This window comes from Hylobates moloch, unplaced genomic scaffold, assembly GCF_009828535.3.
Source record: "Hylobates moloch isolate HMO894 unplaced genomic scaffold, HMol_V3 SCAFFOLD_4, whole genome shotgun sequence".
NCBI classification, from domain to species: domain Eukaryota; kingdom Metazoa; phylum Chordata; class Mammalia; order Primates; family Hylobatidae; genus Hylobates; species Hylobates moloch.
The window spans coordinates 60,325,480-60,339,788 of NW_026652279.1; the positions used below are offsets into that span (position 1 = coordinate 60,325,480).

Here is a 14,309-nt window from a genome sequence, read left to right on the forward strand (position 1 = left end):
AATCAAATTTTTTTTTTTTTTTTTTTTTTTGGTGACAGAGTCTTGCTCTGTCACCCAGCCTGGAGTTCAGTGGTGCTATCTGGGCTCACTGCAACCGCCACCTCCTGGCTTTAACTGATTCTCGTGCTTTAGCTTCCCGAGTAGCTGAGACTAAAGGTGTGCACCACCACTCCTGGGTAGTTTTTTTGTATTTTCAGTAGAGACAGGGTTTTGCCCTGTTGCCCAGGCTGATCTCAAACTCCTGAGCTCAGGCAATCCTCTTGCCTTGGTCTCCCCAAGTGCTAGGACTACAGGTGTGAGCCACTGCACCTGGCCTCAAATTTCTGATTTACATATGTTGAACCCTCATTTCATCCCAGGTATAAAGCCTGCTTGATCGTGGTGAATAAGCTTTTTGATACGCTGCTGGATTTTATTTGCCTGTATTTTGTTGAGGACTTTTGCATTGATGTTCATAAAGGATACTGGCCTTAAATTTTTCATTTTGTCTCTGCCAAGTTTTTGTATCAGGATGATGCTGTCCTCATAGAATGAGTTGGGGATGTTAGCTAGTTATTATGCAGACTTGTTTCTGTAGTTGCTTTATAGTGTCACTGGTCTGTGTACTTCAGTGTGTTTTTGTAGTGGCTGGTAACATTGTTTCCTTTCCATATTTAGTGCTGCTTTCAGGAGCTCTTCCAAGGCAGGTCGTGTGGTAACCAATTTCCTCAGCATTTGCTTGTCTGAAAAGAATCTTATTAGGCCAGGTGCCGTGGCTCACGCCTGTAACCTAGTACTTTGGGAGGCTGCGGTGGGAGGATCACTTGAGGTCTGGCGTTCAAGATCAGCCTGGCCAACATGGTGAACCCCCCGTCCCTACTGAAAATAAAAAAAATTAGCTGGGCGTGGTGGCGGGTGCCTGTAATCCCAGCTACTCGGGAGGCTGAGACAGGAGAATCACTTGAGCCTGGGCGGCAGAGGTTGCAGTGAGCCAAGATGGTGTGCCACTGCACTCCATCCTGGGCAGCAGAGTGAGACTCTATCTCAAGAAAAAAAAAAAATCTTATTTCTCCTTCACTTATGAAGCTTAGTTTGGCTGCATATCACATTTTGGGTTAGAATTTATTTTCTTTAAGAACACTGAATACTGTTCCCCAATCTGTTCTGACTTTTATGGTTTCTGCTGAGATGTCTGCTGTTAGTCTGATGGGCATCCCTTTGTAGGTGACCTGACCTTTTTAGCTGCCTGTAACATTTTTTCTTTGATTTTGACCTTGGAGAATCTGATGAATATGTGTCTTTGGGATGATCTTGTGAAATATCTTACTCGGGTTCTCTGCTAGGCCTCTCTAGCTAGGCTGGAGAAGTTCTTATGAGTGACAGAACTCATGAATGATAGGTTGGGGAATGTTGGCCTCTCTCACTAGGTTGGGGAAGTTCTCATGGATGATATTCAGAAATATGTTTTCCATGTTGGTTACCATCTCTCTATCTCTTTCAGGTACACTAGTAAGTTGTAGATTTAGTCTCTTTACATAATCCCTTATTTCTCAGAGGTTTCATTTGTTTCTTTTCATTCTTTTTTCTCTATTTTTGTCTGACTGTCTTATTTCAGAAAGTCAGTCTTCAGGCACTGAGATTCTTTGCTCCACTTGGTCTATTCTGCTATTAATACTTGCGATTGCATTATGAAATTCTTGTATTTTTTTTTAGCTATATCAGGTTGGTTGGTTTCTTTGTGTACTGGCTATTTTGTCTGTTAGCTCCTGCATTTTTTTTTATTATGATTCTTAGCTTCCTTGGATTGGTTTTCAACATACTCTTGCATCTCAATGATTTTCATTCTTACTCATATTCTGAATTCTATTTCTGTCATTTCAGCCATCTCGGCCTAGTTCAGAACCCTTGCTGGAGAGATGGTTCGGTTCTTTGGAAGAAAGAAGGCACTCGGGCTTTTTGAGTTGTCAGTGTTCTTTTGCTGGTTCTTTCTCATCTTTGTGGGCTTATGTTCCTTCAGTTTTGAAGTTGCTAACCTTTGGGTAGAGTCTTTTTCTTTTATCTTATTTGATGACTTTGAGGGTTTGATTGTGGTAAAAGGTGGAGTCAGCCAACTGGCTTTCTTTCTGGAAGATTTTAGGGTACCAGCGCTCAGCACCCAACTCCTCCTGGACTGTGTGCTCTAACTCTGTGAGACTTGTATCAGACCCCGACTTTGTTCTCTGGTATCTCATGGTTAGGCATCCACTGTGTTGGGGGGCTGAGGTGCTCCTGGACTGCTGGTCACTACTCTCCAATGGGTGGTGTCAGCCAAAGCATTTTGTAGTGCAGTGGCAGCTGGATCATTTGCATGTGCCGGCAGCAGTGGCAATGTATTCGTGTGTTCTTAGGCTGCTGATAAAGGCATACCCCTGACTGGGTAATTTATAAAGAAAAAGAGGTTTAACAGACTCACAGTTCCATGTGGCTGTGGGGGGACTCACAATTATGGCAGAAGGTGAAAGGAACGTCCTACATGGTGGTGGACAAGAGGGAATGAAAACGAAGTGAAAGGGGTTTCCCTTTATAAAACCATTAGATCTCATGAGACGTATTCACTTCCATGAGAACAGTATGGGGAAACTGACCCTATGATTCAGTGAACTCCCACTAGGTCCCTCCCACAACATGTGGGAAGATGAGATTTGGGTGGGGACACAGCCAAACCGTATCACACAGTGTGGCCTAGTGCATGTCCGTTGGCTGTGGCAAAGTGCTAGTGGGTGCCAGGGTGCCTGTCTTCATGTGAGTGTTCACCACAGTGGCAGTGGCAATGTGGCTGGGGGGGAGCAGGAGTCCCTGCTGGTGACTGTGTGTGTGGTTGTGCTGTTGGTGGTGTTGGCACGGGTGTGGTGGTGCTGGTGGGTGCAGGTCTTTGTGCTTTCTCTGTGCGCTGTAGGCAGGGGTGGTTGCTCGGGGTGGGGGGAAGGTGTGCTGTTCTTTTTGCCTGGCTTCACTTCCTGGCAGTGTTGGTGCAAGGGTGAGTTACCTCCAGGGGCAAGGCTGGCTGGCTTTGTGCTCGCCATGGTTTGCACTGCAATGGTGGTCAGTTGGGGGAGCCGGGTGGACTGCACTCACACTGTGGCAGGGCAGGGTGCATGCACAGTCACATGCTGCTGGGGCAAGGAAAGCAAAACCCTCCTGCACACATATACATCAGCAAAGCAATGTGTGGGGGTTGGGGGTGGGTTGCCATGGGCCACCGGGAAGCTGCGGTGTGTGGAGGGAGTGGCAGGCTTGTGCATGGTTTTGGGGGCCACCCCACTGGAGCTCTCTGTCTGTTAGGCAGGTCCTCCAGTGATACAGGACCCCAGGGCACCAAATGCTGCCCTGCAAGTAGACACCACCAGGCTCTGGGAGTGGCCACAGACCAAGGATGGTCAGGTCAGACTGGCCTTGTTTGATAGGCAAGACAACCCTGCAGAGTTCAGGTCCAACAGTTCCCTGTCTTATGGGAGCAAGTCAAGCCTAGAGGGATGGCCCTCACTGGTCATGCTCTGCTACAGACTCTCCCGCACCAAACCTGGGCTCCACATCAGCTGGTGTGCTGCCCCTACCACTTCTCTAAGCAGCTCTCCCTGCCAACTGAAGTGTCCGTGATGGTTGAGGGGTCTCCTCCTACTGGGACTCCAGAGACCCTTCAGGAGAGTGGATTGCTCCTTGCCAGTTCAACTCACCCATTGCCTCCCAGAGTCACTGGGGTCTATGAATGAGTCCTGGTACATGGTAAGCCTGTGCAAGGTTCCCACCTTCCTCCCTCTTCAGCCTAGCTTCTGTGTCTTCCCTCCATCCAGTCTCTGTGCCTTCCCTCTGAATATCTATTAGGAGTGCACCCATCATCTTGGTCCCTTGGTGGTAGCTATTCCACCTGGCTGTGTCTAGTCAGCCATTGTGTTGGGAGCCTGTTTTCATTTCTTTTGGGTAAATACCTAGGAGTTGGATTGCTGGGTCATATGGTAGGTGCATTCTTAACTTTGTAAGAAACTGCCAAGCTGCCGTAAGTGATTGTGCCATATTACATTCCCACCACTAGCCATGTAGGAGGGTTTCATTTTCTCCACACCCCTGCCAACACTTATATAGTCATCTTCTTTATTATCATCCTTTCTAATGGAGGTGTAGTAGTATCTCTGTGGTTTTAATTGCATTTCCTTGATGACTGATGATGTTGAACATTTTTTCATGTGCTTTATTGAACTTTAAAAAATCTTCTCTAGAATATCTGTTGAATTTCTTTTGCTCCTTCCTCCTTTTTAAAACTTCTTTTAAAGACCAGAAAGATAAGAATAATGATATTGAATGTCTTTTTTTATGCATGTTGGGCATTCGTGCATTTTTTTGGTGAAATGTCCAAATGTTTTGTCCGTTTTTTTTTTTTGAAGGACAAGAAATACTCTAAATAAAATTATCACAAAAGACGTGAAAACAATGCCTTCATCCCAATTGTTAGTTTATTTTCCAGAATCAAAATGTAGGACTCCAAGTCTGAGGGAGAATTCTTTTTTCTGATTTCTGAATTTATTTGGCCAAGCTATATAATTAAGTCATGTTTATGTATTCATTGATAAACTACTTTTGTTGAAAAATTTTTAAAAATTGAGGTTTTCTGGAAAACCAGTGTATTTTTTTTTATTCATAGGCAAAACATGTTTTTTTTTTTTCTGCTGTGATTATGCTGGGTCTTCCTACAATTATAAAATTTCTCATATATAAAATAGAAAAGATACAGTATATTTCTTATTTTTTAGGAATGTGATTTTTTAAAGAATCTGAGTATATGGATCAATGATCATTTCCCCTCATAAAAAATTAAGTGAGTATTAGTATAATGGTTTGGAGCTTTCAAAGGGACATTTTATAAATAGATAATTGGATGGTTCTAAAAAGCTTAGGCAAGTAACAGGAACCAGCCTACCTAAGTAGATAGATTGTTGGGTTAGGTGGAGTTCTCTGTTTAGCTGCCTTTTACTTTTCATTTTTACTGTGAAATATAATGTAACTAACAAAAAATGACTAAAAGGTAAACAGTTCAATGAATTATTCATTAAATTTAATGTATTTTTAATAAGGTAGATTTTAACCACCACTGAGGTACAAAACAAAACTGCCCCAGAAGTTCTTAACCCCTGCAAATGATAACCCTTTAAAGCAGCAGTCCCCAACCTTTTTGGCACCAGGGACTGGTTTCATGGAAGACGGTTTTTCCACGATGGGGTTGAGAGTGGGGGTGGGTGGGTGTTGTGGGGAATGGTTTAGGCATGAAACTGTTCCACCTCAGATCATCAGGCATTAGATTCTCATAAGGAGAGCACAAGTTAGATCCCTCGCATGTGAAGTTCACAACAGAGTTTGTGCTTCTATGCGAATCCAATGCTGCTGCTGATCTGACAGGAGGCAGAGCTCAGGTGGTAATGCTCGCTCGCCCGCCGTTCACCTCCTGCTGTGTTGCCCAGTTCCTAACAGGCCACAGACTGGTACAAGGCAGCCTGGGGGCTGGGGACCCCTGCTTTAACGATAACCACTCACCTAACTTTCAAAGTAATTACTTTCTTATTTTTGTTGGATAGTATTGTTACCTAAGTATATACCCCAAAATACTAAATTTAGGTTTTATTTTGCATGGTTTGAATGTTGTTCTTTACTCTTAAGTTTCTCTTCTGGTATACAGAGAAATCTTATGACACTTAAATGTTGTAGATGTTTAGAATTTTTTCACCTTACTAGTTTGGGGGAAAAAGATTACTGACTTCTGTTGCTGGATATTTTTAGTCAGACAAATTATAATAAAGTCAAATGTGAAATAAGTATTTTCCTGGAGAAGCCAAATTGTCCATCTCATTTAGAGCCTCATTATTAGAATAATCAGTAAAATTACCAATGATTTGTTATTTTCCAACATAAATTCTTATTTGGTCTGAGTGAATAGAAAAATGGCTTTTTCCAGCATTGAATAGTCTCATATTTGAAATTATTAAAATTACCATTGAGATACTAATTTCCCCAATAATTTAGCAAATACCTAAGTCATATAGTTTTTCCATTAGACTTTATTACATTTTATCCTTAAAATAAATTTCCTTAAAGTTTTGTTTGCATTTTTATTTGGTCATTTAGAATTTTAAATTGTACAGTTGTAAAACTTATAAATAATAGACTGGTAGTCTTTAAACATTTTGGCACATTTGCCATCTCTCGGTGTCTCTTTATGCATGTATATAGATGGGCATCACATACATACATATATACATACACATATACATACATTTTTGGGGGACCCATTTGAGAGTCAGTTGCAGGCATCATGGTATTTTATCTTCAGATACTTCAGCTTGCTTTTCCTAAGAACAATGACATTCTCTTACATAACAATTATAATATACTATCAAGAAAATTAACAGTAATTTCATATCATCATCTGCTATAAAGTCCACAATCAGAATTTCCCGAGTGTTCCTAAAATGTCTTTTATTTATTTATTTTTAAATCTATTTGGCCAAAACCACAGTTACTTTTGTACCTACCTAACAGAATCAAATTCAGGTTCATGCATTGTATTTGGTTATTATACACCATTAGTCTCTTAATCTAGAAGAGTTCCCACCTGCTGTGCCCTTTCCCTTTTAACCATCACATTGAGTTTTGAGGAGTCCAGACCAGTCGTTCTGTAGAATGCCTCACAGTCTATATTTTTATTATTTTTCTGGGCTTGCCCGTATGATTAGGTCCAGGTTACATTTTTGGCAGGAATATTTCATACCTGATGTCATGTACTTCTTATTGCACATATCAGGGGATAACATAATTTCTGGTTGTTTCACTCTTAGTAGTCCTATGTTTGATCATTTGCGTAAGATGGTGCCTGCCAGATCTGTTCATTGTAAAGACACCTTTTCCTCTTTGCATCTGTGAACTCAATTATCTGTTTGCAGGAAAAAAGGATATTTGTGGCATTATACATGTGTTAATCTCACAGGGATTTCTTAACTGTAAGACAGCCTTACTGTGTTTCTTTAGTAAGCTTGTGTACCCCCTCTCTACAGTGATTATTTGAAAACTTTTTTCAGACCTATGTTCCTTTATCTTTCCTATCACTTTTAAGAGAAGGTCTTGGTTGGAATGCCTCTTCTCCTATCATAAACCAGTGTAGTGTGAAGCAGTTAAGAATGCTGGCAAGAAATTTGAGAGTGTATGGTTCTGGATCCCATTTTCACTACTCACTCGTTTTACTTGGATATTAATCAGTCTATCTTGGTCTCCTCAACTGCATGAGAAGAATAATTTGTAAGCCCCTCATGGAGTGGTTGTGACAATTAAATGAAATAAATCATTGTAAAATGCTTAGCACGGTGCCTGGTATATAGTACATGTTCAATAAATATTAGCACTTATGCAATTTCTTAGGAAACTTACTGTGTTAATTATCCTGCCTTCTGTGTCTTCAACCCTTATGTGCTTCCCATAAGCATTTAAATTTATACAAATCTCTATCTTAAACTAACTAATCAACCAATAACTGACTAAAAACGTTTCCTGCTTCTCACGTCTATTTTCAGGTCTTGTCTTATTTTCCACTTTCACAACCATATTTCTCAACTACTTTGATTTGCTATATCCCTTTGCTCCTTTCCCTTTACTGATCCCACTGTATTCTGGTTTCTGCTCCCACCATTCTACTAAACTACCTCTGATAAAGTCATCATCTCCGTAAATTAATTTTTATTCCCCATTATTCCTAGCACTTCCATTTTATTCTTCATAAACATCAGAATGATCTTTTAAAAATGTAGCTCTGATCTCACTGTTTTCTAATTAAGACTAGTGGATTTCCATTGTTGTTGACATAAAGTCTCAGATCCTTAATATGGTTTGCTAAGTCCTGCCTAACTGCCCATTCTTAGACACATTACCTCTTTATTCTAAGTACATGAGTCAGGTAAGTCCTTTAATTTCTTTGAAGAAGCTTTACTCAATACATTTGCATTTTGTCCTGTTTTTTGGACCTTTCTCCATTTTTTACTTGTTTCCTTTGGATAGTGCCTGTCCTTCTTTGAGACTTCAGCTTCAAGGTCATATTCTCAGAAACTTGGCTCAGAAGAAATGCAGCATCTGTATTTCTTCTTCATAGCACATATTAGAATTCTAATTAAATAATGAATTGGTTTATTCTCTGTAATGTACACCCCATGAAGGCAAAAACTCAACTATTTTATTTGTAGCTGAAACTCCAGATTATACTAGCATAGTTGTTTTGCTGGAAGATGTTAAGTGCTTGTAGAATGAATTATTATTGATCCGTAGAGATGTCACTTACTTATTTTTTAATAATTTTAAAACTAATAGCTTAACTTTTTTTGTGTGTGTGCAACATGTTTGGAGTTTTCAGTGTGTGCTATGGAAGTACCCTGGGGACTTGTACCCTCTTCCCGCTAGATGGTCTGGGTATATACACTCAAGTGGCTGCTGCAAACAAGTGATTTTTTTTGAGAGTTCCCGTTTTATCTTGAAAATATGTGAACATATTGCTGTTTCTTAATATTCTTGTGTTTGTTAAGCAAACAAACAAAAAGTGCCTAAAACTGTTTCATAGGTAGTAAAATAGACACTCTTCTGATTAAACATTTCCCAGTACTTTCAGCCATTCCTTACTTGACGTTGTTTTAAGTGCACTTGGTAGCCTATTCACACCACTGCAGAAACTATATTCCATAGTTTTTGGAATTCCAGAACTAAACATAGTTATTCAAGTATTCAGCATAAGGATGTATTGAATGAGAAGATGGGTAAAACATGATGGGCAAAACTGTTGCTGGAACTGCTTGCATTTGTCAGTCTTTTTTTTTTTTTGAAATTGGTATAGGTACAGTAAGGCAAATGTTTTAAGTTGACCTATTTTAGAAATAAGGTAAAATTAAACCTGTATCTTAAGACTCTATAGCCTTAAGAATGTAAGTGATACAGCAGTGCACACTTAGTTTTAATAATGTTTTCTGAATCAACAAATGCCAAAACAAAAAATACATTTTTAGCGCAAACAGCGGTTACATCTGTGATGAGATCTGCAAATGAACACTGTCCTTCAACTAACATTGTTAATACACATGAATGCATTGCCAGGAGTCTAGCAGCTGTACATGTGTAATGATAGTTGTAGTATACTTGACAGAATTCTGAAGAAAATCCCAACTTACGTGAAATAGATTTTACTTTTTAAGGTATCTTTGGTAATAGTTAGGCATTTTTTCTTTTTTCTTAGGGTATTTACTATAGTTGCTTGAAGAACTGAAATTTAGAATTTCTGGAGATATTAGTTTGTGATGAATTCATGTATTCTACAATGTGTAGTACCATATATACTAATTATTTATGTGTATAACAGGCAACTCAAAGTTATGTTGACGAATGTCCTATGGACGGATTTAGGACGAAAATTCAGAAAGACCCTACCTAGAAACGATGCTAATTTATGTGATGCCAACAAGGTGCAATCAGACTCATTGCCTTCGACATCTGTTGACAGCCTAGAGACATGTCAAAAATTAGAACCTCTTCACCAAAGCCTTAATTTATCTGAAAGGTATGTTGTTCAGTATTGATTTTGTTCAACTCACCACATTTGAAATAATATGAATCCCGTACTCCTAACGATAAAATTGTTGAAATGACCTCAAAGAAGATTTGCATATATAGGCATACCACACTATAAAGCAAATCTTAAAACTGCCTGTCTTAATTTACACAGTTAGTTGATGTTTCTGTGCTTCATTAAGCAGATTGACATGGAATTATATTTAAAAACGAGTATCAGTAGTACATTTAACTTATTTTAATTTGATACATGTACACATCTTTTTAGGGATTATTTTATGATTAAAATGAAGATACATATATATACGTGTGTGTATATGTATTATATGCATATAAATTTGTGTGTATATATATGCATTAATATTTTCTTCATCTTTAACATCGTTTCAAAATGTTATCTAATCTAGATCCTAACCACTTTTGACTTTTGTGAGCTTGTATTTTAAATGAATTTTTAAAAAAGGAGATGATGTTAAAATATTGCCTCTAGGTTTTTAATAGTAAATGTTCAGTTTAATTTTGTAGAGTAACAAGACCAATTTTTGTTTTGTGTTTTTTGAAAGAATTATATGGGAGTTTGGGGCTGAAAACTAGGAATTAGCTCTAGGAATCTATAACATAATATCTTTTATATATTACCATTTACAGTTTCAGCCATTAAATGAATGTTTTGGGGGGAGGGTACTTTATTTTCAGTTAGAATAACCTAAATTAGCGAGACAGTACTTTGGTTATATGGTGTGTAATCTGAATGACAGTATATAAGTGCTTTAAGCCAAGACCCAGATAAAAACTGCTTTCAACACAGTTATTTTTAAAATAAAAGTAGAATTCTTGTCAAAACATCTGAAGATATTATACATTAATTTTTAAAGAGAATACTTCTTTTAAAAAGACAAAATCATAAAAAGCCAAGTTTAATGAAGAAATGTCTTACTAGCTCATACCTGGTATAAATTATTTTTCTAAAACACTGTAAATCTTAGAGTCAGACAGCTTAGCATCAGTAATTTATGAAGCAGCTTGCTCTCATTCTATATTCTAGCAGATTTCCTCCCCAGTACAGGTTAACTAGTCTCTTACTGTGCTGACAGATGTAAATAAAAGGGCTACTTAAAGGAATGGCTTTCTAATATCTTTGACTCTTTTGAAAGGAAGCTTTAAACTCTCTTCAAATGACAACAAACTCATCAATCTCCTCATCCCACATCTATCCTTTTTCCAATCAGAACAGTGTGGTAGTCCGTTCTCTCAGAATAATAGTTTTACCACTAGGAATTTTTAGCACATAGATTATGTGCTCATGAAATTTAAATATAATATGAAGTAAAGAGTCCCAGTAAGATTCTAATTTGTTTTTTGCTGTGTTTTTAAATTGTTGTTGTTTTTTGTTCGGTTAGTGGGTGAACTACCAGCTAGTCCAGACCTCTTTCCTCAGCTCCAGGTGTCCTAAACTCAACTTGTTGTAAAGTGAGAACCTCATCTTTTCTCAAACTTGTGCCTGTTTTTGTATTCCCCCCGTCTGAGTGATTGACACTACTTACAAATTAGAACTTGGGAATTGTCTTTGACTCCTCTTTTTTCCTTATCCTTATATCCAGTCATTTAACATATATACATATATATATATTTTTTTTGGGGGGGGGTAGAAAATTAAACCTTATTTGTTTTTAAAACCAAAGCACTAGGAAAATATATCATAGCCTGGAAACAGTAAATGGACAGGCTGTATTATCACTTCAAGTAATAAGTTGGTGAAAATACAGTGAGGTTGCTATCAAAACAATAAGGTGCCATGCTGGGGCAGGAACACTGTGTTGCAAAAGCCCCAGGCAAAAATGGTATTTGGTAATGGGGTCTGCCTCTGCTTTGCTTTAAAGGAGTCAGCTCATCCTAGCCCAAGTTGCTTACTTTTTCTTCCTTGAATTTCCTGTTGCCAGGGGTTTGTCTCAGTTGGGATCTATTAATTCAGGGGGCTAAGTATGCAATGTTAGGTTTAGGCTTTCATTCTATCTGTTCTATAAAAACCAGGTTTTTCCAAATCCAGCACTTTATGACTTTTATAATCAAGTAGCCAACTGCTTCTCTTTTACTGTTCATTCCTAGATACTAGTATATATCACAATCAAAACCCCTTTCTCTTCCAAGGGGAAAGTGTTGCTGCAAGATTGTCCTTTCATTTTGCTACACACAGCCTCAGGGTCCATCAGCCAGTAATTATGCTTCCCATAATTAGTGTGTCGTCGCCTCTCATGTTTTTGCACGGTCTCCAGGCTGAAAGATACAGCATGTAATAATATTAAGAAATGTACATCCACATCTTGATGACCAGAAATGGGGATCCACAAGGAACCTTTCAAAGTTCTTATCCAAACTATTCTGCCTCCCAATTCGACATCTTAAAATCAACTTGTATGCCCTTGTATAAATTACACAAAAGCAAGAAAACAAAGACCCAGAAAACTTTTTTTCCCTTCTAAGTTAGTGACCTCATGGATTTTGTTTCACAGCTTATGGAAAATGGTGTGGTGACACTTATGGTAAACAGGATGTTGGCAACAAAGAGAAAATATCTCTCTTCAAACTCCACCAACTCTAACCTGCCAGCCTGTTGGTACCTGTGTAGTAAGAAGAGTCTGGTGCCTTGGAGGGCTCTGGCCTGTTACAGGGGAGATCCTTACTGCCAGGACAAGCACTGGCCACAGGAAATATAAGATCTAAAACTCTCCTGTAATATCTCTGACCCAATTTAGCACCACTTTTTTCCATTTCATTTTTTAGGACTGAAACATAAAAGAACCAGTGTCTGGAGGCAAGTGACATATGCATTACACTTGTGGCCATCCTTAATTTCTTCATTCATAAACTTTGGTTAAAAGACTAAAGTTCCCAAATTCCTTATAAAAAATATATTCTTGCCCTCAGCCCCGATGGCCACTGGCAAAGACTTTTATTTCCAAATGGCTAAGAGAGCTTCATTCATCTTCTTGGTCATAGTTGGATGAGGTGCATGTGGTCATCCACACACTTGGTCACACAACCGTCCAGCTGCTGCTTCACCTGAAGTTCCTTACTCCCAGCAGCTATTGAATCTTTGGCTTTGTTGTTGCATTGCGTGGTGCATTGGGCCAGGTGGTCCTGGAACATCTCCAACTCACTGGTGACCAAAGCCTGGGCTTGAGCCAGAGGCACATGGCAGCACTTGATGCACTGGTGCACCTGCTGCAGGGAGGCCTGGCTGTCCTCACAACAGCTGGTGCTGCACCGGAACATGAGACCCTGCATCTTCCGGATGTTCTCTCTCTCCAGACTCTTCACCATGGATTCTACCACCTCCTCACCTGCAGCTGCTGTAGATCTGTCATGGTGACCCCGTGCTGCCCCATGCTGTGCGGCCATATATAGTTATTTTTAACCCCTAAATCTGTCTTATAAAGGATCTGTTCTCCATCTTTATTGCCAGTGCATCAGTTCAAGCCCTAATAACTTCGTGCCTTTATTACTATGGTAGTAACTTGATTAGGTTTCCGTTACTTAGTCTTTTTCTTTTTGTTTTATTCTTTATATTGTTGTCAAAATATTTATTCTAAAAGGCAGATCTTACTTGCCACTTACTGGTTTAACATCTTTCAATGGCTCCATATGATCTTCTGGATAAAGTTCAAACTTCTTAATTTGGCACACAAGGCCCTTAATGATCTCGCCTTTGCTTATCTCTAGCTTTGTGTCTGTCTGTTCCTCCATATTCACAATGTACTTCAGATTTAGGGAACTATTTTCAGCTTACTGAATGTATATACTGTTGTATACATCCTGTTTGTTTTCTTGTCTTGGAAACTATCCTCCCCCCCCCACTTTTTTAAGAAAGCCTTCCTTGATTCCACCCTCCAAATCTATATATGATCCCTTTCTTTGTCTTGCTAAACAGCTTGTTAGTATGTCATAACACTTATCACACTATGTTGTGATATTTAGTTTCTCTTCCTCCCTGCAGCAAACTTCCTGAGGATAGGAACTATATTTTATTTCTTATTTTTTCTTTATTTCTAATCTAGTACTGGACACTTATTAAATGCTTAATAAATGTTTGCTGGATAAAAGAGATTGCTTCTCACCAGAGTTACATCTCTAGACTCTTTGTCTAACATATATTTTCCCTGTAAGAACCAATTATATACTCAGTAATTTTGGTGACAACCAGGAAAAGAGATATTACAAGCGTCAAATAAGGAAACTGGAGAACTCTTTTGTGTAGGGCTTTGGATAGATGTTTTCTACCTGAGACTTGCTATATATAATAGGAGACTTATGCTTTCTTCAGTCTTTACTTAACTTTGATATGAGGCTTTTTGTTTTATTTTCATTCCTACTCAGGACTTAAAATTTTAGAAAGATAAGAGGGAGAAACATTTATTTTTGCATTTTAATTTTATCCTAAAGTTTAATCATTGAGTAAACCAAAATTACTCATTCAGTTCCAGAAATGGTATTTTGTTGGACATTTTATTTGCTTTCTGGAATCTAAAGTAGTGAACTAAGTATCTTGCCTTTTATGTGAGGGCGGTTTGGCTTTTTGATTTCAGGATAAAATTGAGAAGAAAAATAGAAAAGACAGTTCAAATCAATCTTGTACGTAATGGAGAAAAGGGTTTTCGCAATATCAAAAGAGTTTTAGAAATATCAAACTAGCAGTATGTGGAATGCACATT

General features: G+C 38.6%; 2 protein-coding genes across 11 annotated transcripts in view; one reads left to right on the top strand and one right to left on the bottom strand.

Annotated features, from left to right (window-relative positions):
• Window positions 1–14,309, top strand: part of SENP7 (SUMO specific peptidase 7) — a 187,914-nt gene that overhangs the window by 82,022 nt on the left and 91,583 nt on the right. For 6 of the 10 annotated variants that reach the window (XM_032150288.2, XM_032150292.1, XM_032150287.2 and 3 more), the window contains one exon: window positions 9,392–9,589. The exons of the other annotated variants lie outside the window; for them this stretch is intronic. In XM_032150288.2, the coding sequence (XP_032006179.1) occupies window positions 9,392–9,589 (198 nt within the window). The remainder of the gene's footprint in view (window positions 1–9,391; window positions 9,590–14,309) is intronic. 10 annotated transcript variants of the gene reach the window in all.
• Window positions 12,592–13,167, bottom strand: LOC116467004 (protein FAM136A-like). The gene has a single exon (XM_032755078.2). The coding sequence runs from the start codon at window positions 12,997–12,999 to the stop codon at window positions 12,592–12,594; it is 408 nt and encodes a 135-aa protein (XP_032610969.1). The 5' UTR covers window positions 13,000–13,167.